Source organism: Amblyomma maculatum, chromosome 1 (assembly GCF_055883805.1).
Source record: "Amblyomma maculatum isolate TAMU_Amacu chromosome 1, ASM5588380v1, whole genome shotgun sequence".
Classification (NCBI taxonomy): domain Eukaryota; kingdom Metazoa; phylum Arthropoda; class Arachnida; order Ixodida; family Ixodidae; genus Amblyomma; species Amblyomma maculatum.
Genome location: NC_139344.1, coordinates 483,694,281 through 483,720,409, shown reverse-complemented (window position 1 = coordinate 483,720,409; position 26,129 = coordinate 483,694,281). Strand labels below are relative to the sequence as shown.

The following is a 26,129-nucleotide window of genomic DNA, read 5'->3' as shown; positions in this document are numbered from 1 at the left end:
CAAGTCAGTAGTTGGAAGATGGTTATGTGTGTGATGAATAGTTAACTGTCTACAAGCAAGGCTTCACGGGGTAGGTCTCACAAATGCTTAGATTCTGAACAGTCACAGAAATGGCGTAGAGAAGCACAAGACCCCAAGAATGCAGCCAGACATGCAAAGAGAAGCACCACTCGCTGCTAAACAATCTCTTGTTTCTCCATCTGAACGGCACACCTGACGGGCTCAGAATGTAGCCAAGGTAATGCGGCCCAAGACGAGGAGTACCGGTAATGTGGCAAAGGTAAGGTGAGGACGAGGAGTCCCTTCTACATGGAGGCCAAACGCTGAAAGCAAGTTGAGGATGAAGAAGGAATACCACCAATGGGAGTTGGGGGCCAAAAGAGAGCCAAAGACAGAGAATACCAGCAAAAAGATTAATACTGTTATGGACAGAGGTGGGTAGGTGCCCTCGTTTCAGCCTTTTCTCCCTCACCCTCACAAAAAAAAAATGCTGGTCCTTACTCACCCTCATTTCATCTGCCCACCCTCAACCTCACGTTCAGCAGTTTTAATATTCCAGTTATTTATCGTTATTTTCGATCTATGCCAATGTTATTGAGTTGAAGTAGGCGCAAAATATTCTTTTCTGCATCTGTTTTCGGCGGTGTCAAGCCGCGTTGATCATTTATGTTTAGCAACCCGAATTTCTCAAAGCTAAAAGCATACTTAAAAATAAAAACGCCGGGGGCTGCGTTCATACTGTGGTGAATCTCGGGCAAGAGCCATCTGGTAATTATTCAAACAGGTGCCGACAATGAAATATGCACTGCATTGGAAAAGCAAGGCCTGTGAAAAGTGCAAAGAACAATTAATCCTCCAGACATGGGCATCCTCACGAAGGTGTACCCTCATGAGGGCATCCTCACCCTCATCCTTGTGAGGATTTGACTTGGTGAGGGGAGGGTGAGGGAGGATCAGCGCTGAAAAATTCGTGAGGGTGAGGGAGGGCAGAGGTGATGAGGTGAGGAAGGGAAAGCTGCGGAGTTCGAGGGGCGAGGGCTAATGTTCCACAAAAAGCGTAGTTTCTGTATAAGAAAACGTATATGGCAACACTAAAGGCACTGGTGACAACACTTCCTCCTTCACTGGGCCTGAGTTGTGTAGAAAACAGATGCAATTGAACAGGGCACAGGCACTACAACTAGGCTTCGAAGGAAACGGAAAAATTTTAAAGAAGCCACCAAATTGCTCCGGCACTCATGGTGATAAGTCTAAAAACTACCCTAGCTGTAGGGAGTCACCGAGAACGATGTCGCTGTTTCCAGCCTCATGGAACATGATGGGACTGGTGAAGCACTCAAGACCGCCGCTAACGCTTGTTTGCCATTCAGGCAAACCCAGATCCAGAAAAAAAAAAACAGTCCAAAAGAGAGGGGATGCACAGAAGAAACACAAAAGACCAATGTGGGGTGATCTTGCCTGCTCTGACCCTGCCACATTTTTTTTTTCTTCCATCCAAAGTAACTTGTATGAGGTCGATGCATAAGAAGGGTGTTTCTTCACTTTCTGGGCAGCAAGGCTTAAGTGGCACAGTGACGTCCGTCAGGCCACTAATTCCAGCCAACCTCTAAGTTCTTTGCACCGTGCCGACGTCAGTTCAAAAAGAATTATAAAAATCAGCACGCGGAAACGAAAGTTATTCGACGCTGCTGATCCAAATATTGAGCGAAAGCATTAGCTGTGGGTGACCGAGCATTCTTCTTTCTCAGCCCAAATATATAGCCCTGCTTTAAACAAGCCGTATGAACATGCCTTAGTGGCCTATTGGGGTAACGTGATTTCCAGGGTCCTAGCAGGCTAATTCTGACGTAACCGTCCCATGTGAAGCAAGGGACCCAATTTGGCAGCTCCTGCCAGCCCACGTGGGGTGTGACGTCACAGCTTCACGTGGGTGTGGCTACCGGTCACGCTACGCTGAAGGCTCGAAACCTAGAGTAGTATTGCTTTCGCAATAAAAGGACAGCGTGTCAGAGCCATTGTGAGAGGGAGCCTCTCTCCTATTTCGTTCGCCCAGTGCTCGTTTTGGGCAGAACCTATGAGAAGCACAGCTTTAATTCTGCTGACACATCGGAAGCTATCCATCATGGTTGCCTGTCCAACTCAACCTGTAGCGGCGCTTTTTTGCAGCGTCGTTGCCATGGTAATGACATTGCCCAAAGCTAGTCTAGCCCACCAGACGCTGCTCCATACCATCTTTTTGTAGGGTATCTTTGCGCGAAACTGTCGCAAAACCAGTCTGCTGGCAATGCTGTGCAAGGCGAAAGAATATTTTTACATATTTTTGCAGGTCTTGGGCGGACAATCACGTGACACAAAATTGACGTTTGTCTACGTCACTTCTGCGTCTTCTGCCAGTGTTTCTTTTTTATTTACTGGGAGGGAGTGAGAGGAGGCTGCAAGATATCTCTCAAGACCAATGCGCGGGAAGGGTGAAAGCAGAGGCTGGCAGGCTGGCCGTTGAAAGTTCGAAACACTTCAAACACTTGGCGGCTTCAAACACGTGACGGCTTCAAGCTGCCGTGGGCACTCGTTGCGTGCTTGCACGCACACGCATGTGTGTGCGTGTGTGTGTGTGTGTAGGATATGCGAGCAGGCTGGCCAAGGCAGACGGCGCAGTTTCAAACGAGTAATGGTTTGGAACTGCCCTCAGCAAAGCACAGCTGGAGCAGCATGCACGCTTGCTTCCTTTTTTTTTTTTTGTGCCAGTGAGGTATGGGCTGTGATGGTCTGAGTAGCAGTGGAGGGGGGGGCGCTAAGGATTTGATTGCTTCTGTGCGCCCGCACTGGACTCTGTTGGCTGCTTCTGTACCTTAAGCACAACCCCTTATGTGGAGCATCTTGTATAATTTCACAGCTTAACTTGTATGCAAGTGCCCAATATATTTGCAGCCCCACATACGGTCAGTAAGTACCCTTGGACGTTTTCATTACAATGAGGAAAGCATACGCACAATCCCTGCAGTGTGCTACGAAGAAGCAGACTCCGAGTCCCTGTGTCGCTTATTACGAACGCACGGCATCGGCGCTGACTCCACATCCCCGCGCATCGCGCCTTTTAAGCTGAGCAGTGCCCACAGCGCGCCTCTGAAGGGGAAAAAAAACATCACCCAGGACCTGCAAAAATATTCTTCCCCCTTTCCCTCTAATTAGCACAGGTATTGAAGGAAAAAGCCGCCCCGACGTTACCCTGATGTACAGGATAAGGACATCGAGAAAAGAGGTCAGAATCAGGAAAAGGTACAAGAAGAGATCAGGCTGGCCACTAATATGAGCACCAATGCTGAGCAGCTTTTCTCAAAAGGCGTCAAGTCTAAAACTTTTGCAGGCGTTGAGAGTGGACAAGCCCTTCTGAAGAATGGACAGGAAAGGCTCGCAGCAGCACTGTCCAAGCTGGAGTCATCAAGGCAAGAGAAAAAAATAGTATGAGGAGAACATCAAGCGGGTCGGTAACCACTATGAGGTTGCGTTGCGGAAATCTGAGATTTTGATCAAGGATAACCGAGAAATTGCTCTGAAGCGCCTCAATCAATTGGCGAGCCGACTCAAAAGGGCTCTTGACCTTCTCAAAGAATGCGATGCGGCGATCAGGCAGTACGGTATTCCGGACATTGCAGAATGGGTCAGTTTTAAGAAGTGGCAGTTCTGAATTTCTACAGAGAAGTTTTATATTAATACAGCTAGCTACCTTCTTTCCAAGGCTACAGTGTTTATAGCGTAATTGCATGTCTCCCATTATGCCTTCCCTCTCAATAAAAACGGCTTTGTTTTTAGCAAAACCTTCTGCTTATTTAATTTGGGGCATTTTAAGGAAAGAACTTGTGATGTATCGAAGCGAGAGTTGGACTGTGAAGAAGGCTGACCGCCGAAGAATTGACGCATTTGAATTGTGGTGCTGGCGGAGACTCTTGAGTTCCTTGGACAGCCAGAAGATCAAATCAGTCGATATTGTCTACCATAAACCCTGACTGCTCATTGGAGGGTCAAATTCTTAAGTTAAAGCTCAGCTACTTTGGTCATCTGATGAGAAGAGAGGAGTCGCTGGAGAAAGATTTGATGTTGGGAAAGGTTGAGGGTCACCGGAGAAGGGGTAGGCAGCGAACGCGATGGTTAGATTGCATCCTCGAGGTGCTGCAGATGAAGTTATGTGATGTTAGGAAGATAGTGAGAGACCGGAAAGCGTGGCGTGATATGGTCTATAGGGTCACGAAGAGTCGGACACGAATGAACGACTGAACTGAACTGAACTGAAGGAAAGAACAGCACTTTAGACTGCACTTGAGCTTGAAGCTTGTTCTTGCATGATTATGGTCGTTATAAACATCTGAGCAATTGGGTTCCAGAAATAAAACAAGCCTTCTTTATTTAAGCGTCTTGAGATTTGAAATTTTGCTACAAAATGTTTTTTTTTGTTTTTTTTTTGTTGCAAAAGTTCAAGTATTTGCTACAAAATGCCATTTTTTTTGCTAAAAAACTTAAAATTTCTTCGACAAACTGCTATTTCTAATGCTACAAACACTGCTACAAGAAACCACTTGCCAGTTCCACCACTGTGCAGGCAATCTGGTTTCCGCCTTTTGTATATGTGGGTACTGTCTGTAATGAACACATCAGATGTGAACATAGGTGAACTGATGCAGAGAATGGATTCGAGCTAGTTGGTGCATGTGTTGCTTTTCAGTCCCGGTTCTAAGTGCTACTTTTTTTTATAAGCGAACCTAGATTTAAGCATGCTCTCCAGGAAGCATAATCAAACCTTGTGCATGAAATGCAGGCCTGTTCACCTTGTACGTCATACTGCTTTAGTTAGGCGCTGTCTTGTTCTGCTTTCGTGTAACTTTAATAGGAATTAAAAATAAATTAAAAAAAAAAAAGATCTTGCACCATGCACTGAGCTCAAGGCGGCTTTCATGAAAATCAGAACCCCACCGGCGTGGCTCGCAGTGGTTACGGCGCTTGACTACTGTGCCCAAGGACACGGGATCGAATCTCGGCCTCGGCGGCAGCTTTTCGATGGAGGTGAAAAGCAAGGCGCCCGAGTGCTGTACGATGTCAGTGCACGTTAAAGAACCCCAGGCGGTCGAAATTTCCGGAGTCCTCCACTACGGCGTCTCTCATAGCCTCAGTCGCTTTGGGACGTTAAACCCCACAAACTAACCAACCAACAAACAAACTACCAGAAGTGCAGCAGTGTTACTTGTTTCACTTTGCGTTTTATATATGTTCCTGGAGGAAGTCTGATGTGATCGGATGACATCATTTCTGCGTAGCGCGTAGCAATTTCTTCCATTGCAGACGAAGCTCGTCTTCGAGCAAGTCAGGTTGGGCAACGCACACAGCGCTTAAGACGAGCCACATGGACCACTTGGGTGGTGCTGGAGCGACGTTTGAGGGCGGCAACTTTGATGATGACATCACTTAGCTGACTAACCATGATAAAGTGCCCAGTGCACCTGAACAAAAACTTGTGGTACAAGCCTCACTTCCATAAAGGTGTCCAAAGCCACATGAAATTTCCAGGAGCATGTGTGGCCTCAACACAGCGCTTGTCATAGCGTTCTTTGGACTCTGAGAAAGTTCACAGGCGACAACCTTCCTGACCTGATAGACAGAAGGGGAACATAGTTTCTAAAAATGTGTGGGGCATTCTGATGTAGAGCAAATAGAACGGGGAATACCCAGTGATTTCATGCTTCACGGTGTTGTATGCGTATGTCACGAATGGCAACATGGTGCCCCAGTTTCGGTGGTGTGATGTGACATACATGCACAGCATGTTGGTGAGAGTGCGGTTTGTGCGCTCAGTAAGTCCGTTAGTCTGTGGGTGGTAAGGTGTGGAGTGGTGGTAATCGAAGACGCACAACCCAAGTAACTCCTGTACGATGTTGGCAGCGAACTGCCATCCGCGGTCGCTGACAATAACACGCGCAGCACCATGGCGGAGAGCAATCGAGTGCAGCATGAACGACAACACATCACTTGCCTTGGCGGATACGAGCGCTGCAGTCTCCACATATCTGGTCAAGTAATTCACACAGACTATAATCCAGCGGCGTTCGTCTGAAGACTTGGCAAATGGGCCAAGCAAGTTGATACCAACTTTTTCAAAAGACGCCGATGATAGCTTGACCGGTTGTAGAAGACCTGTGAGACTTGAGGCGCTGACATTGGTCACAGCTGGACACGTATTGTTGTGTGGTCTTATACATTTTCGGCCAGTAAAAGCGCTGGCAAAGTCTGAAATGTACGGGAGAACCCAAGGTGACCTGATGCAATGCTGTCGGGCATGATGTGCATGATTGCGGAGATTTTCCAGAACAACCAGAAGTGCAGTTGCGCCATCAGCAGAGTAATTCTTGTACAGAAGTCCATCTTACATGACGAATGTTGTAGCACGTGCTCCTGTGTTGGGGGTGTTGAAACGTGAGATCATTTTGTTGCTCTTGACGAAAGTTCTCTGTATTTGGAAAGTGAGGCCAAACATTTCTCGAAGTCTGCCTCCCCGATAGTTGTTGGCAACGAATGGCGCGACAAGCAGTCTATATTACTGTGGCGACGACCACTTTTATAGGTGACACAAAAGTCATATTCCTGCAGGCGTAAGGCCTAACGCACCAGATGCCCAGATGGATCGCATAGGCCTATGAGCCAGCATAGGGAATGATAATCAGTAACGACCATAAATAAATGTCCATATAGATATGGGCGGAACTTCTGAATGGCAGAGACAACAGCTAGGCATTCCATTTCGGTTACAATGTAATTGCTCTCCGACTTTGTTATGGTGCGGCTGGCATATGCATTTACGTGCTCGGCACCACTATGAATCTGTACGAGAACTGCCCCAAGGCCTGAATATCCGTGGCTGCGGCAGGATCAAAGTGGCACAGAAAAAGTGCCAAGGCCAGCAAATTTCAGCTAGTTGAAAAGCTGAGTCACAGCCTAGTGTCCAAACAAACTGCGAGTCCTTGTGCAGATAAGCAGTTAGGGGATGTGCAAGGTGCGCAAAATCAGGGATAAAGTGGCAAAAATACAAAGACAGTCCAAGAAAACCGTGAAAATTTTTGATCGTAAGTGGCGTTTCAAAGCTTCTAACTGCAGCAAGCTTCTGCGAACCAGGTCGAATGCCATCGTTATCCACAAGGAAGCCAAGAACAAGAGTTTGTCATTCTTTGAAGTGGCAGTTTTTAAGAATTCAAGATGAGTCCTGCCGATACAGTCAAGGATGATTCCAAGGCGTTCATAATGCTTTTCAAATGTCTTGCAAAAGATGATAACATCATCAAAATAGCACATATAAATATCCAATTTGAGACCATGAAGAATCGTATTCATGAAACTCTTGAACATCGCAGGCGCATTACACAATGGCATTACATTAAATTCAAACAAGCCGTCAGGAATTGCGAAGGCAGTATTTTCTTTGTCGCAAGGGCACATCGGTATTTGCCAATACCCAGAGCAGAGATAGTAGACAGCGTCATCAATGTGTGGCAGTGGGTACACGTCCTTTTTCGAGACCACATTCAAGTGATGGTAATCGACGCAAAATCAATGCAAAATCACCATATATTGACCTTCTTTCTCACTAGTATTACGGGCGCGGCCCATGGACGGGAAGACTTCCGAATCACTCCTTTTTGCAGTATGTCCTGCACTTGATCGTGAATAATTCTGCTCACGACTGAAGAGACTCGATACGGTTTCTGCCTGATGGAATTGGCATTCCCTGTGTTAATTGGATGTTTAATGCGAGAATCTGTCTCAGAAGAAAGATGCTGTCCTAGCAAAGTCAAACACAGAAGCACGAGATGCGAGAACATCCTGCAGTGCACGTCGATTGGTAGAGGATAGCGACTTGCTGGTCATCGCTCTTAACTCATCAAAATAGTCTGGCATCATTGGTATAGTTTGGGGGCTGTCAGATAGTGCTCAAATCTTCTGAGTTTAGAGGCAGCCGGCAAACACACAGGCTATGCGGATAGGTTCAAGGCCCACAGGTGCATACAACAGTCTTCTGCGTCGATAACAGCACAAGGGACCAACACATTTTTCTTCAATGCGTTGCAAGTGTTCAGTTCAATCACAAGTTGATAATGCCCTATTCCAAGCCCGGAAGACTGTGCAGGGACAAAAGCAGCTGTCTGAGCTGGCAAGGCCATATCTTGCTCGAGAAAAGGCAAATCGTCTTGACTCAGGGATGGATTTTCTATTAATGCTGACAGCATGTGTCATCGCACAGAAATTTCGCCGGCTCCAATGTCAAGTGTTGCACCACACTCGTGCAAAAAGTCGATGACAAGAATGACATCATGCATGGCACGAGGTAACACAACAAATTCGGTTCTGAAACTTGTGCCACCCAATTCAACAGAGGCTGAGCAAAGACCGACAGGAGCTAAACTTTTGCCCCCAACGGTGCAAAATGTGGTCGCTCGGTCCCACGCAAACACAACTATCTGGCCAAGGCGATTTCTAAATGAAAGTGTCATCACAGACACAGCGGCACCATTGTCCACCAAAGCGATTGTACAAACGTTGTTCACACACACACACACACATACACACACTTTGTTCTTCAGCATGACAATAGGAAGAGGTATGGGCGAAGTTGACTGCCGGCGACCTTACCTCCATCGGTTACACCAGCTAGTTTCCCAAGGGTGGCGGACTGACGCGACGACGAGGCGACTGAACGCCGCGGCCGGATAGGTGACGGAGTCATGCTGCACTTGGAGGCAAGAGAATCAGAGCGGTTGGTCCGGGAAAAGGGGATTACCGAAGAGAAGCAGGCGACTATCATGGCGCGGCATCTTGAAATCGAGATGGCCGTCATGTGGAAGGACGCGCAGGTCGACAACGCTGGCAATAGTGGGAGATGTGCCCGTTGCGTCCGCAGCTGTAACAAACCGGCGCCTCTTGGTTACTCTTGGTTAGAAACTGGAGGGATGACTCCGCTTCGAATGAGAAAATCTGATGGGTGTGTGTCGAGGTGGTTCGGACAGAAATTCTTCATAAAAAATATTGATCCAGTTGACTTCGTTCTTCGTAAAATTCAGAAAGGGGCCGGTCATGTCCGCCCTGGCCTGTGCGCCGCTCATCATTGGTACATGAGTCCAGGGAGTAGGCTGGTCCATACTTAGCTGAAGGGACATGTCCTCTATCATAGGTGGCACCTTGTAGCTGAGAAGACAACTCTTCACGCACGATCCGCCGAACCACTGAGGCGATGTCTTCAGAAGCAGGGAGGTTGATGCTGGCGACACTTGTGACATTAGTTAGCCGACAAAATTTTGGGGAAATTCGCCTCGACTTGAGTGCCCTTTGAGGTAACAGTGCAAAACGTGGACGGGAGTACAAGAATTAGAAGACGACACAACGAGTGCTCGTTGTGCTGGCTTCTAATTCTTGTGCTCCCGTCCACATTTTGCACTGTTACCTCAAGATGCATAACCAACAAGCCCAAGCTGCTATTGAGTGCCTCAAACGCACGACACTGCTGCATCATACAGCAAGGGTCTCTTTCGTGATGAGAAAGTTGTAGATGTCTTTGGCAGTTCCTTTCAAGAGGTGGCCAACCTTGCCCTCTTCAGATATGTTTCTGTTTATAAGGCGGCAAAGTCTGAGCACTTCCTCAATGTACTTTACTTACCTGGAACCTGAGCTCTTTGTGCAAGGGTCTGCTCGGCTCTCTTTTTCTTGGCTGAAGTGTCACCGAAGCACTTGGGTATTTAGTCTACAAACCGAATCCAAATGACAAGTTTGTCCTCGTGATTCTCAAACCAGAGAAGGGCAGTCCCGGCGAGGAAGAAGACAACATTACCGAGCTGAGTAATGGGATCCCAAGGATTGTACTTCCTGACTCGTTGATAGTGGGTCAGAGTCTTTAATGTCATCATCAGGTTAACCCATAAACGTGCGGGGTTCCTGATGGAGTAGCCAACACCTGGGCTGTTCTGAAGCTTGTGCCTGAGCCTCTTGAGTTGACATGATGTTGGTTCCCAAGTAGAGAGGCGGGAAAATAGCTAAGCGGCGGCTGCGACAAACGGCCTGCGGATCCAGGGCGACTTACGCAGCCAGCCTTTCCCAAATATTGTTATGGATGGGATGCGTTTATTCACAGATGAGAGCAGATGATGGGGGATGGACTCAAGGTAGAACCGTCAGCCAGGCCAACATTCTTCGCACTTCGTCAGCCTCCTCTTCAAACCACCCAGTCGCTTCCACTTCTTTCACTTCAGTCGCTGCGTAGCTGTGAGGTTCTTTCCTTCAGTTCTACTGCTCACCTTGTTCCGTGGCTTATTCAAGGACACCAATCGAAATACATGACCAGACCGACAAAGTTAGCGACGAATGATGTTATCTACACACATGGGCGGGACGAAAATACGATGAGCAAGTAAGACGAAGACTAAACACAAAATTTTTGGAGAGTCACCAGTTCGTTGGGTAAAGGAAGCTGGTGCAGGCGTTCCGGGTAGTCACAGTCCAGGTAGTCACAAAGGCCTCAGTAAGCCCAGCGGAAGGCTAGGCCACCGGACGGGGCTCAGTGGAGGCATGAGGCCTCGGGTTGCCGTTCCACGGCCGATGAGTCGGGTTTCCTCGACGTGTCTAGGTCCAGCATGGCGCCGAACGCTCGTGCCAGTGAAGAGCTGCCATTACAGCAGCGGCGATGAGTTGAAGCTGTATTACTCCCTGGTCCGATCGCCTGGGACAGCAAGAGGACTAGGACAGGATGCGGCAGGTAGGCCCCAGGTCTGGATCCCCGGGTCAGGCCTGGCAGAACACGCACCGCTCCGAGCTTCGTGAACAACCAATCGGCTTCGCAGCTCGCCTGTTCTCTTTTCCTCGTGCCTCGCGCTCCTCGAGCCACCCTCTACGTTCACATTCTCATCTTTTTTCTTGTTTTCTCCAAGCGTGTTTTTTTTTTCTCCTTCGTCTTTCTTCAGTTTCTCTCACAGCGGCTCTTCACAAATATGCCCCCCCCCCCCTTTGAGAAGTTTTTTTTTTCCGTGAAAAAAAAAAGCCTTGGGAACATGACACTGATGCACTCTTGGGGGACCGCACAACACATCACTGTACACACCACAGAGTGGCCACACTATTGTCTGCTGAGAGTGTGTCACTCGCACATGCACAAAAAAAATAACACTTTGTACTAATACAAGTAAGTAACATTAACACTTGTCATAGAGGAAATAAACTCCTAGAAACATCTTATGAAAAGCACGACGAAACCTCCAGGAGCTTTGTCTGAGATGTGCTCTGCGACGTTAAAGCTCCCACGGCATTGGAGAACAGCACAGAGACTAACATTGTCTGTTGTATCGTTCTGCATTCACCAGTTCAATCTTCTGTATCGAGTCTGGGTTCCCTATTCCACTCCGGGACCAAGGATCTGCACTGAACGTTGGCAAGGGAGTTTTAAACTCGACGTTATCAACAACAACAATAGATAAAGCTTGTAGGGCATTCACCGGCTGGCAGTCTTTGTAGCGTTTTAGCGTGTTTATTTTCTTACATGGATTGCAAGACCTCACAAACCGCTTAATGTCAGCTTGCACCCCTGGCCAGTAAAAGTCATCAAGCACTCTTGCGGTAGTTTTTTTGACACCCTGGTGGCCTGCAAGTGCACTCTCATATGCCTGCATGAGGACCTGATGGCGCAAAACCTTCGGAACGACGGCTTGTTCGATTGTTTTTCCTGGACAAAGTTGATAAGTCCGGTACAAAATGCCATCAACTAGATGGAAGGTGTAGGCCGTCTACCCTTTTTCTTGATAGGTTTTCTTCAGTTTGCGACAACACACGTCTAAGCTGGTGTCATCTTCTTGTTTCTTGCGAAAAACAGGCCAAGATAATTGGAGCACGGTTTGAGTGGCATCCATACCAGTCCCTGAAACTTTCGCCGCTCGAACCTGGAAAGAAGCACTGGACCCATCATCACTGGCATGTATGCTTCTCTGGCCCGTGAAGACTGTCGGAATGCCAGTGAATGGGGCGCTTGCACCAGGAACGTTGCCGATAATTACGTCATATAAAGGCGTTGGCAGGCACCTAGCAATAGCCTTGCCTGTGAAGTATGGCGACTTGATAATGACCACCGCCTCAGGCGCTTCGATGTCAGAACCATCCGCTAAACATAAAGAGGCTCGTTCACCAGTATATGCAGTCTCGGGCACCAGAGCCTGACGCACGGCGATGTCATTAAATCCAGTATCGCGCAGCACCGACACTGCTTGTCCGAACACTTCTCCACGCATCTTGTTTCGCCTATTTACTGTCGTTTTGTGTGGGTAGGACAGTGCCCTCCGTAAGAACGAATGACGAAGACGCCCCTGTGGAGCGATTTCTGCCTCGGTGGGCCCTTTCTCAAGTAAGGAAGTCCAACCGGATCCCTCAGGCGCAGGCTAGGCTTAGCTCGGCGTTGCCGAGCGAGGCTGGGCTACGCGCCTGCATGGATTCTGCTCCGCCGACGACAGCTGTGCGGATTTCCGCTGTGTTACAACCTGGCGCAACATCCATATCCACGCAATCATCAACGCCTACATGCCCCCAGTCTGCTTCGTCTTCGGATGGAACGACTTCGGCTTGTCCAATGGATTGCTCCGCCGCCTCTGTGCCTGAACCCTCCCTCAAGGAACTGTGCCCGTCGCACCGATTCAGTCTTCCCTTCCAAGGCCAACTACAGCGTGTCGGCCCCTGACACCACCACAGATGCCACCAGTGAGTCGAGCCTCGCTTCCACTTGCTGCTAACTCGTTCCGCGTCACCATTAAGCCTACATTGTGCTTTGATATAACGACTATCCCTCCCCGGTGTGTCCAAGCCATAATTGACCAAGTTCTAGGTTCTACTAACTACTGTGGATTCATCGTCCATCGCCCATCGAACACCATTACGGTGAACTTGCCATCCTTGGTGGACGCCCAGAAAATGTGTGCAGTTACTCAAATTCCTCTGGATGCGAATGAGCATGTCCCAGTGCAAATATATTTTGCCTCTGGCCCTGACACCCTCCATTGCGTCGTTTACCATGTTGACAGCAGAAGTCCTTCTGAGGAGGTGCGAGCAAACATTCGCTGTTCAACTCGCGCAGTGTTGCAAGCACGGCCTCTGGGGCGCCGGGGTTCATACCTACTCACCCTACAAGGCCCGCTGACTTTGCCTGAGCACCTAACCTATTATGGTGTGATTATCAAACCACAGCCCTTCCGACCTCGTCGTATATTTTGTTATCACTGCCATAAAGAAGGGCACATGCAAAGTACCTGCCCTATCTGGCAGCTGTGGCCGACATGAATGAACCAATAGTACTTTGTGCCCTATGCAAATCGGCGGACCATGACATGCGCTCCCCCGCTTGTCCAAAGAAGAAGCGAACGAGGCCGTCGCGCAAGCCGCCTGGAAAAGCAGATATTCCTACAAGTAATTGCTTCGCTGCTCTTACATGTGATGAAACCGACTTCCCTGCACTTCCTTTACTTGACCCACCTGCTCATCATACGTCTTCTCAGCATGGTTCATACGCACAAGCGACCCACCCTCGTGGATCAAATGGTACACCAAAACGGCCAGTGCACCAATCACATGTGGATGCCGCAGATGAAGACGCTGTTTTAGACAATGCCATTGCAGAGGCTCGCCAATGTCTAGACGAACTCACCCAGCTCCGAGAACAGCGTCGCTCTCACCCCTCTCGAAGAACTATAATACCTCGTGATAAGATTTCAAATGAATCACCTCCAATAAGCATCAAACCACAATCACGTACAGACAACACGTTAACCCCGAATACCCCGACAGTGGATAAAATATTAGCCCTTATGGAGCAGGTGACCTCCCTCATCGTAGAAGCTCTTCGGCCTCGCAATGGATAATGCACTGTCTCTGGTGGCGCAGTGGAATTGTCGAGGCTTTGCGAATAAGGCCTCTGAAGTGAACATCCGTCTTCGTGACAAAAAGCTAAAGGCGTGGGCCTTCTTACTTCAAGAGCATAACTCACTTCCTCTCCTTTCAGGATTCTGCGCTTACCATTCACCTTCCATTCCTGATCGCCGTTGTATCACCTCTTCCCTCAGCCCAGGTAAATCTGCAATTTATATTCACACTTCAGTTCCCCACACACCGATCGACCTTTCACGCTGGTGTAACACACGCCAAGAGGTGGTAGCACTCCTAGTTAAGCCTGTACGCACGCCACTTATACTAGTTTCCTTTTATGGCCGTCCTGGTTCCGCATCTCCTAATCTTGGATGGGTTCGTTTTCTGCGTTCTACCTACTCAGGTATCTCTATTCTAGTCGGTGGAGGCTTCAATGGCGCACACACCTCGTGGGGTTACCCATCGGATTCTCCCAGGGGTGCACACATCCAGGGAAGCTTTTCAGATAATTCTTTTCATCTTTTAAACCACCCGCATACATCTACCCGTCCACGAGGTGGGCCTTATTCACCTGATTTGACTTGGTGATTAGGCCCTGGTAGCCCTCGTTGGGCTGTTGAACCAGATACCTGGGGTAGTGATCACAGTCCTATCTTTATCTCTCTCACTCCTTCGCGGATATGTAAAATACGCTGTAGCGTACGAATAACATTATGGGACTCTGTACGCGCAGACAATCGCTTATCTGATTTCACCCCATCATCAGCATTGTCTACTCTCTCTGCTGTTCTTGCGTCCCACATGATTACCACCACTGTAAATGAAGACGAGCCAAACCCGGACATCCACCTCCTGAATCTTTGGGCTCTGCGTCGCCAGGCAGTCATTATGCTGCTCGTAACCCCGATGACCCATCGGCTATCCCCGCTCTTCACCGGGCTACCGCGCGTGCTAGGCGGTATGAAAAGCGTCTAGGAAGGCAACGTTGGGCTTCATGGTGTGAGCGCCTGTCCTCCAAGCAGAGTAATCGACAACTTTGGAGAGTGTTTCACGCCATGGAGCGCTCTTCTCAAGTTTCTGATTACACAGAAAGCATTCACCTTGCGATGAATGTAGATGAGGACACATTTGCAAAACAGGCGGCCGGACAGTTTTTTCCCCACTATGATTCCACCTCAACTTCTCCACCTTGCTTACCGGTTACCGAACACCCCGATGCGATTACTTCTGACCTAACCATGGCAGAGCTGCTCGCCTCCATTGAACGCCTCAAATCTAACTCTACTCCCGGGCACGATGGTGTACCTAACTCCTTATTCCGCAACTTGGAAGGGACTGCTTTGCAGGCCCTGCTTGATGCATTCAATGACGTGTGGCATTCTGGTGTCATGCTGGACGAGGGGAAGCATTCTATTGTTGTTCCAATACCGAAGTCAGGTCATCCTCCAGTATCTCTCTCGGCCCTTCGTCCAATTTCCCTGACGCCAACAATCTGCAAGCTTTACGAAAACATTCTCGCCACTCGCTTATCGTGGTGGTTGGAATCCCATGATTGCTATCCAGAATCCCAAATTGGCTCCCGCCCGCAAATAGGAACGGAGGACGGTCTTGCTACTTTGGCTGCTGACGTGCTTCACCACTCTCCGCACAGTCATCTTGTTAGAACTGTGATCGCTACAGATATAACAAAGGCATATGATAACATCCTTCACTCAGCCATTCTTGCCTCCCTACAAACTCTTGGTCTTCCTCACAGGTTTCTCCTCGCCATTCACGCCTTTCTAACAAATAGAACAATCAGTGTGCGTGTCCATGGAAAGCCCTTTGGTCACTTCCCCTCAAACAGAGGAGTGCCCCAAGGCTCCGTTCTCGCCCCTACATTATTTAATGTGGCCTTCATTCCACTTGTTCGAGCCCTAGAGGCCATCCCTTCTATACGCGTGCTTGCGTATGCCGATGATATAACCTAATGGTGCTGTCACCCAGATACGTCTGTCCATCAGGCGGCCCTCCAGCATGCTCTGGATGTATTGACATTTCGTCTCCCTCCTTTGGGCCTAACTCTTTCGCATACAAAATCCTGTTTCATTCGAATTGGAAATAAAGCTGGTTTACGGAAAGCTCCCACTATAAATTTTATGATAGATAATACCCCAATTCCTCAGGTACAAACCGTTCGCATTCTTGGTCTTCTTCATTCCTCTGGGACTGGCACCCCGTGGCTGACAGCCATCCTAAGACCGCTCACGCTACTTTAGGTCTCATTCGTCGCATAGCTATGCGCTCTGGCGGCGCACGTGCTCACACGGCCTGCCAGCTTGTTCGCTCTGTCCTCCAGCCACGTATAATATACCAGGCACAGTTTCAACGTCTCACCCGCAGACAGTGGGACTCCCTTGAGGCCATCAATCGTGAGGCTATGCGTGCAATAACATATCTTCCCCGCCTAATACCCATACCAGTACTTCAGGAGTATGCCCAGCTAAATACGCTCACTGAACTCATTGATCAGCGGATGGCAAACAGAGCTCGCAAACAGTCTTTACAACTACATCATTTAAAGATACTACCTCCATGGTCGTACTGCCAGCTCACGGACAATCGCCCCACTGCTTCCCCGTCGGTATCATCCGCACATATGCCTGAAGGGTGCATATTATATACCGATGCATCACATACTGCAGAGCGAGGAGTTACTTTTGTGTATAGTCCCTCTCATCCGCATCTCAACACTCACGTGACATATACCGCGGATACGTGCACCCCTCTGGCACTGGAACTTCAAGCAATTTACAATGCCATACATTCCCTTCCACCAGTTCCTACAATCAATGCAGTTCATCTTTACACAGACTTTCTCACTGCCCTTAAACAGCTTAAGGCTGTTCGACGCATATTCCAAATAACACAGTCCATACATTTGCTATGTTCAAAGTACCCATGTCCTATTCGCATACACTGGATTCGCGGCCATGCTCGCGATCCACATAATATACAAGCAGATGCTATGACGCATATAAACACATCAGACGATCCACCACCTTCCCCTCTTCCCCCAGATCCGTTCCTGTCCCACGTTTCCGATTTGCAAGTTCTGCGCCAGTGAACACGCACTCTCATTCCTCCGTGTTCGCACCCTCTCCCCTGTAGTCTTACTCGGCAGGAGGAGGTGACAGTGCGCCGGATCCGGGCAGGGGCAGCTCTGACCCCATCTATTCGACATCGATGGCGGGAAAAAGATCTACCAGTGACTGACAGGTGCCCTCACTGTGAGACTCCACCTGACGTCTGCGATGTGCGTCACTTGTTGTGGACGTGTCCATCAACGACGCACATTAGGCAACGGATAATCATGTAGGTGGGCCTGCGGTGGAATCGCGATAGTGATTATGAGAAATGGACAATGGACAATCGCTATACTGCCAACCTTCTCGAATACATAAGCACAACTGGACTTCACTCCTTTTTTTAACTCTCTATCTTCTGCATCCCATTCCCCCTTTCTCAACTTATGCCTTGTGGCAAACTCTTCGAAAAAAAAAAAGAAAAAAAAAAAGAACTTCTCCACGTTCCACCGGCATGCTGGTATTCATTGGAGTTGGACTATAAGCCGAATCTACCCCTCGAACATCTCGGCATGTTCTTCCCTGCTGATGACCAGGGCAGGAATCTCGAGGGGACGTTCAGCAAGCAGATGTGTCCCGGTCACTTGAACTTCGGCGTCGACAAAACTGAGTGTCATGCCCTGATTTGCGACATAACGTGCAATATGGGGGCTTCGGTTTTGTATGGCAATCCGCCGACCTATGTGTGATCTTTTCACAGATGAAGCATCGAATTCGAGTCTTTGGGTTTCGGGCTGCGTCCTCCGGTTTCACTGAATTCTGCTCAGCTCTATCTTTAAAAGCCGCGAGGCTATTCTGTCGCTAAGCCTCAAGAAAGTGATCGACGGCCTCAGCAATCTCATCCACTGTTTTGCAATAACGTTCTCGCAAGAAGAGAACTAAACGATTGTGGCGGCTGTTTAAACACTGCTCAGCCACTATCACGTCCCGAACCATTTCAAACGTGCGACCTTGTCCTCGCATCTCAACCCAGCGGTCGAAAAAACTTAACAGCCTCGTGGCGTACTGGGAAGCTGTCTCGCCATCTTGCGGCTTGTTTCCACGAAAGTTCTCTCTATAGCCTTAGCCGTGAAACGGAATCTCCGAGGTAACGCAAGTTTCGCTACCTCGTAATTCCCTGAGTCCTCAGGAGAGAGTCGTCCAAAAACTCAGAGCTTCTCCGCCTTGGAGTTTGACATTCTTTCTTCTTCTGTGAGTGCCATTCAAACATTTCCATCATTATTTTAATACCAGTACAGAATCCATAAATTCTGGGTGTTATCCAATTGTAGTTCCGGGGCAAAATTTACAATTCTAGTTGTGGTTGCATCTGTAAAACAAGGAAAGGTTTTGTTTTTGTTGGTATAGACAGGCACAAGCAAGCCATGGCAGGTCACTCTGACATGTGTGCCAAATTTATTTATTTATTCTCAGGGTTAGAGGCACTCCAGAGGGAAGGGGTTTATGGGGTTTAAAATCCCAAAGTGGCTCAGGCTATGAAAGGCGCTGTAGGAGAGGGCTCTGGAAATTTCAGTCACCTGGGCTTCTTTAATGTGCACTGACGTCGCACAGCACACGGATGCCTAGCTTTCCAGTGGAAAGAATGCAAAACATAGTGAATACGTACAAATACAGCAAAACATTGTATAAAGAAGTCTCTTCTGGCGATATAATGTCAGCTTAAGGATTGCAAAAAATCTATCATTGACGAACAGACCTTTAGCGGAAAGCGGATCTTATTTGTGAAATGTATGACGAATACAGGGAAATCTCATTTATACAATCCCACTTAATATGTTGTCCGGCATAACGCAATTCTTCTTTTTGTTCCGAGCTGTAGCACCCTATAGATGCAATGCATTTTCGTACGATTAATATAGTCAGATTAATTCACATGGGTTTGTATAATACAATCGCTACAATGTATGAAAAAGCTCTACAATTTTTAATTTCTCTCTGAGAGGGAAACCAAATTTTGCGTTGCAGTGTATAAGTTTGTTGTTCAAATCTGTATGCCTAAAAAGAACGTTTTTTTTCTTCTTTTTCATATGTAACATAGAATTTTAATCTAACAGTTTTTGTGCAGAAAATAACTACCAAAACCTACAGAAATGGTCATAGTAAGAGTATAGTGTGTGCATTTTCATTTCTCTGCCATTTCCTGTCATGCCTCATCATATATTAACCCTTTGATGCTCAAAATCTTGCATTCAAGTGGCTGAAATCTTCGGCAGTAATTTAGCGTGCATCACTACATGGTGCCAGAAAGAAAAAAAAAATTGCATATTGGCGAGTCGTTGCTGAGCAACACTTTTTTCTCCTTAATCTCAGTTTGAGGTGGTTGTAAAGTACTGGTGGAATAAGCCTCGCAATGGCCCTTCTGGCAATCCATGCACTGTAGTGACTCCTAGGTGGAGAATGGAGACACACATCGTCAGGGGCCTGGCTCAGCTACATCGCCACGTGTATAACTGCCCACAACTGTTATCAGCTGCCACTGCCACCACCTGGCGTCCAGATCGGAGGAGGTGGAAAGGGTGCCCCCATTGTGAGGACACAAAAAACGACCAAATGAGTGCCCCATCAGACCTAGCTCATAACAGTCTGCGTCACTAGATGCATGAAGGTGCATTTTTTATATGCATGAATATCTTTGGCCTAATGTAGGTGCATGTGTAGGCCTAGATGCATCTATGTTCAAGCAAAGAAGTTTAGGAGGGCTGGCATGGGCATGTGCACGTCTCTTTATAAGGTTGGCATGAGTTATGACAGCATGTCAAGTTACTGACACTCTAGTAGAAATCATTAAGAAGTGGGCATGGGCAGAACATGTAGCGCAAAGAAAGGATAACCAATGGTCGCTTAGGGTAACAAAGTGGATTCCAAGGGAAGGAAAGCGTATCAGGGGGCGGAAGAAAGTTAGGTGGGCGGATGAGGTTAAGAAGTTTGCAGGGGTCAAGTGGATGCAGTTAGCGCAGGACCGGGTAAATTGGAGGAATATGGCATAGGCCTTTGCCTTGCAGTGGATATAGTCAGGCTGATGATGATGATGGCAGCATGGGCTCATGCCTTCTGAGTATCAGGGGACAGTAGGGGGCAAAGTTTGTGCCCCCATCCTTCATGCTGAAATCAGGCCTTTTGTGCAAAATATAACTACCAAAACCTACAGAATATGTCATCTTCCCCATGGTAACAGTTATAGACTCATACAGTCCATGCATTTTCATTTCAAGATGGCTGTCTTACCCGCCCCTAAGCGAAATCTGGACAGCATCCTACATTCCTGTTCTAAGCCCAGCATTGCTGTTGTTCAGAGAGCATGGTAACCATGTTTGTTGCAGGCAGCCTCTTTCAGAAGAAGGTAAAGATTGGAGAGGCATGATTTGCATCTATGATATCCTTTTTTTAAGGCTTTGAGAGTGTTTTATCAAGAAAGCTCAGTTGAAGAGTTATGTCCTACAACTTCACAACACCAACAAAAGACAAATGGTGAGCAGCTTGATGACATAAGCGCGGTAAATGCAATAAGTGCAGGACCAGACGCTAACTTTAAGAGCACACCTAGCAGAAGTATACATCACGCATGTTATGGTTGTCAAGTTCCTTCAAGATTGGCTCATATTTGTGAGGGGAGTGGCAATCTAATGAATATCTGATTTGATTTGCAGGGGTTTGCTCAAGTACTTTCTGTATGTTTTTTTCTAAACAATTCACTGCTAAGACAGCTTTGATTGGGAACCGAGCTGTCCATATTGCTGAAACAAAACCCTGCAGGGGCAGTGCTTCATATTGTTGGGTTGTGCAGCTGTCAGCAGCTGGCTGCCCGATGGAGGGTGATGGCCGCAGCCGCATCCCCAGCCTGCTGAAGCGCAGTGCCTCGGTGCGCGTTCGAGGAGAGCGCCACCCGGTGGCGGCACCTTCTTGCTGCAGCAGCAGTAGCCACCCGGCAGCCGATGCAGACTCCATGGGTGGCAGTACAGCCAGCCTGGCCTCCTGTGGCTCCTCGGCCACCCACCAACCTTCCACCCAACCGGGTGAGAACTTCTCGGTTTCCACTGTCCTGAGTTCTGAAATGTCAGGCATTCGAGGTTGTATGTGGACTGACCGGGTGAGAGCCCCCATTGCCTTCACCACAGTTCTCTGGAGGTAGCTACCGATGCTCGTAACACGTCTACTTAGGGTATAATTGCTCATTGAGGTTAACATACAATTGGTCTCCGCAGCACGCATCTTCAGCATTGTAGCTGTAGTCATTGCATGTAATGTATGTAATTCTATGTTTCTAATGCATGTTCTAATGCAAGTTCTAATGCATTGTTCTAATGTATGTATTTCCAGTTGCATGTAATGTATGTGAGTTAATCCCTGTACACTAGTGCCCCATGCGTGCTGCAGGTACTCGTAATTATTTAATGAATTAATACATGCAGAATCACAACTTATGTGATCCCACAATTAGTTTCCGGGGATTAGGTTAATTATCATGAGCAGTATTTTTCAGTGATTTTTATTCAGGATTCATTGCCTGCCAACTAAAATTACCCTTCCCATCACATTCATTTGGGTAATTATTGAAGCGGGGCTAACTGTTTGCCATAAGATAGGGATAGCTTTTTTCTTGTTTTTTATTGTTTTGAGCCTTTCTTATCGACACGTAACATTTTGCATTGTTTTGTGTAACTGACAAATTCTTTCACAGGTTCCTTACACATACCTGTGCACATCTTTAATTTTATTGCTGTGATTTTGCTGTGCACAGATTTTATTTTCCTGCCTTAGTTCTAAACATTTTATTCGTGCATTTACTTTATTAGGACAGCTCTGTGATGGTTCTTATCTTGGAACCTTCTTTACTGGTCTTTAAAGGCTTTTTTTTTTTTTTTTTCAGAACAAAGCCATCAGTCATTGTCACAAGTGTGGGTTTTACTGTTTATACACATAGGTTTCTTTATACGCTATGGAGTAATTCGAGTCAGTGTTCACTATAAGCATCATAGATTATACTATACTCCCAAACATTTTCTTCATTCATTTTTATTTATTTTGTAGTGTCACACCAATGCTCGGTGATTGTCGATAGTGACGAAGACGACAAGCGTATGTCGAAAGGCGCGTGCTAAAAAAGAAGACAGCAGACAAAGACGAAGACGCAAGAGACTGACGCGCTAGTTAAACGGTCGACCTGAACACCGACCTGAGCTTCAACGCACCCTTACATTTGGTGGAGGCTGCTCCTCGTTCTCTCCTCTCACGCTGGAGCTTCGCAGCCGCACACTCGCTCCGCCATCCGCTATGCCTGAGGCAACAAGCCAGACCGCCACTCCGCACTCGACTGATCCCACCGCTTCCCCTACCATCCTGTGCTCTGGTGGGCTTCGCCAGCGTGACCCCAGCTTTTTCAGTGGTGCCGACGACCAAGATGTAGACCATTGGCTATCCTCCTACGAACGCGTAAGCGCCTACAACAAGTGGGACGACACCACGAAGTTAGCCAACGTCCTCTTTTACCTGACCGATGTAGCAAATTTATGGTTCCGCAACCACGAACCCGACCTACCCACCTGATCGGCCTTCAAAACGAGCTTTTCCGAGGTGTTCGGCCGCCCCGCTGTGCGCAAACTGCGCGCCGAACAACGCCTCGAAGCCCGCGCTCAGAATCCCGATGAAACGTTCACCAGCTACATAGAAGACATTGTGGATCTTAGTAGACGTGTTGATCCTTGTATGTCCGAAGCTGACAAGATCACCAAAATCCTGAAGGGAATCTCCGACGATGCATTTCACATGTTGACGGCCAGAAACCCCCAAACCGTCGTCGAAGTGGTTCAGCTCTGTCAGAGTTACGACGTCCTCAAGAAGCAACGAGCTTCTACCCAGCGTTCTCTCGTGAACGATCGGTTATTCGTACCTCCGACAGCATGCGGTCTCACTTCTGAACCACCTTCCCTCCTTCCCAAGATCAAGGCCTTTATACGGGAGGAAGTGGCTCGCCAACTATCGCTCCTCCCTGCTTCTGCCGCAACCACCCCATCGATAGATTCTGCACTTCGACGCACCATCCAGGAGCAAGTTGCAGAAGTTTTACTGCAAAGCTCTCAAATTACGCCTGTGACAGCCCCGTTAACGTACGCCGCTGTCGCCGCCAGACCACCACCCTGCCCTGTCGCGTATGCTGCGCCGTTACCGCCGCCACCACCTCCGCCCCGCCCTTATCTGCCTCCTCGACTTCCGCTCAACAATCCATGGCGGACCTCCGACAACCGCCCAATCTGTTATTCATGTGGCGTTCCTGGCCACGTCGCCCGGCTTTGTCGCCAGCGCACGCAGTCATACCGCAATAGCCCCCGTCTGTACAGTTACAACTACAGTTCAAACTTTGAACCTTCCCCTCCCCCTGTCCCTGCTGGCACTTCTACGGACTCATTTTATCCTGACCGCTCCTCCCACTCCTCCCGTCGATCGCCGTTTCCCCGCCGTCGTTCCCTCTCGCCGCTGCGCCGTCGCTCTCCTGCTGGCCCGGAGGAAAACTAACAGCTGCAGTTCCGGAGGCAAGAACTGCGTTTTCCTCTACTTGTGTAAGTCCTCCGTCTTCCGCGACCAACATTATCGAAGTGTTTGTTGATGGCGTCCCAGTTCTCGCTCTTGTGGACACAGGCGCCGCTGTGTCAGTTATAAGTGCCAACCTTTGCCGCCGACTTCGTAAAATTACGACGCCTGTTTCGAAATTTTTTCTCCGAACTGCCAGCTCACATCGCATTCAACCGCTTGCGGCATGCACAGCTCGAATTGTCATTCAGGGTGTTTTGTACGTCGCCGAATTTTTTGTGCTGCCTCACTGCTCTCACGAACTGATTCTGGGTTGCGACTTTCTCACCAGTCATCATGCGATTATTGATTGTGTCCGAGCCAGCATCGAAATGTCTCCGCTTTCACCGGCCACCTCGTCTGACACACCGCTCCACGTCGATAAGATAACTGTGGCCGAAGATACTGACATCCCCGCCTGCTCTACCGTCCTGATGCCCGTTTCCTGCGCCGGCTTTTCTGATTCGACAGTTCTGTTCACTCCGACTCACGCCGCTAATCGTTGCCATTGCTTAGTCCTGCCTTTCGCCCTTCTGACTTTCTGTGGTGGCTACAGCGCCATATACGTCTCTAACCCGTCGCCTTGTCCGTCAATGCTTCTTCGTGGAGAATGTCTTGGTCATGTCGAGTCCTTTGATGACGCTATGACATCTGTCGTCTCAGAAGACCCAACCCCACTGCAGCTCGATACTATTGACTTGCCCGCTTCTGTACAGAACGACGACTCCACTGCAGCTTTTTCTGGCTGTCTGGATGCCAGCCTTTCAGCAGATCAACGCGACCAGCTCGTCAGCTTGCTGCAGCACTTCCGTTCCTCATTCGACCTTCCTCGGACATCTTTGGGGCGCACATCCGTAGTCACTCACTGCATCGACACCGGTACGCATGCCCCGGTACGCCAGCGCCCTTATCGGGTATCGGCTGCTGAACGTCAAGTTATCACTGCGCACGTTAATGACATGCTTCAGCGTGGCGTCATCCAGCCTTTGCACAGCCCTTGGGCTTCTCCAGTTGTTCTCGTGAGGAAAAAGGATGGCTCTATACGGTTGTGTGTTGATTACAGGTGTTTGAACAAGATAATGCGAAAAGACGTATACCCCCTTCCACGTATTGATGACGCTCTCGATTGCCTTCAAGGTGCCGAATTCTTTTCATCTCTGGATCTTCGCTCGGGCTACTGGCAGGTGCCCATGGCAGATGACGATCGACCAAAAACCGCCTTTGTGACACCTGATGGTCTCTATGAATTTAACGTCATGCCGTTTGGATTGTGCAACGCGCCGGCCACCTTCGAGCGCATGATCGACACAATTCTGTGTGGACTCAAGTGGCATGACTGTCTTTGTTACCTGGACGATGTTGTCGTGTTTTCAAAAGATTTTACGTCACATTTGGACCATCTCGAGCGTGTGCTAAAGTGTTTGACTGATGCCGGCCTGCAACTAAATTTGAAAAAGTGCTGCTTCGGGGCTTGCCAGCTTCCTATATTGGGACACATTGTTTCGGAAGACGGTGTTCGTCCAGATCCTGCGAAACTCCGTGCTGTAGCTGAGTTTCCACGCCCAACTTCTCTAAAGGAGCTGCATAGTTTTATCGGGCTGTGCTCGTATTTTCGTCACTTCGTACGCAATTTCGCTTCCATCATCTCGCCGCTGACTGATCTCCTTGCCGGTGACGCCATTCTTTCGTCTTGGACATCCGACTGTGATGAGGCCTTTTCGACACTTCGGCGCCTTCTAGTGTCGCCTCCGATTCTCCGCTATTTTGACCCTGTGGCGCCTACCGAAATTCACACTGATGCCAGCGGTGTAGGTCTCGGCGCTGTCCTTGCACAACGAAAGCCCGGCAACCCAGAGTACGTTGTTGCTTATGCCTGCCGTACCTTAAAGGGACACTAAAGAGAAAACTGAAGTTGGCTTGCATCGATAGAATGCCAATTCCTGATTACAAAAAATCCACTCTTACTGAAAACAGAGCTATTATAAGGTAGTAAAGAGGAAGAACAGAAATACAGGTATCGCCGCCACAGCCAAAACGCGCAACTACAAATCACGTGATGCGCTAGGGATCACGAAGGCTGACAAATGCGAATTACGTTGCCCGTTTGAATGCGGTCGTAGGTTTTGTCTTGAATATAATAACACGCTTTTATCATACCTAAACGACGGCGAAAAGACAACATAAACGTTGCAAGGCAAATATAAAAATATACTTGGAGGCGCCACAGGCGCCCACTTCAGTTTTGGTCATGTTTCGGGTCAGGCATTTCGTGCGCACTCGGATAGTTTGTTTGGACCTGCAGCGCCTGAATTACGAGCTTGGAGCAGCAGATGCGCCTTGATGGTTCCCATTTGAGCATTCGGAGGCACGAGCGAGCGAAATTCGCTGCAGCCGACACACTCCTTCGTTCACACTTCTGCGCCAACATATCGCCGCCGTCGCCGCATCGACTGTGACCTGACCGCTCGACTGCAGCTACGTACGCCACGAAAAGCATACATATGCTAAGTACCGAAGGAA

The 26,129-nt window shown here is 48.5% G+C and overlaps 1 protein-coding gene across 8 annotated transcripts in view; it reads left to right on the top strand.

The window, feature by feature from the left end:
• The window catches only part of qtc (GRIP domain-containing protein quick-to-court), a 138,143-nt gene that overhangs the window by 25,317 nt on the left and 86,697 nt on the right, over positions 1–26,129 (top strand). For all 8 annotated transcript variants that reach the window (XM_084607835.1, XM_084607862.1, XM_084607848.1 and 5 more), the window contains one exon: positions 20,830–21,058. In XM_084607835.1, the coding sequence (XP_084463961.1) occupies positions 20,830–21,058 (229 nt within the window). The remainder of the gene's footprint in view (positions 1–20,829; positions 21,059–26,129) is intronic.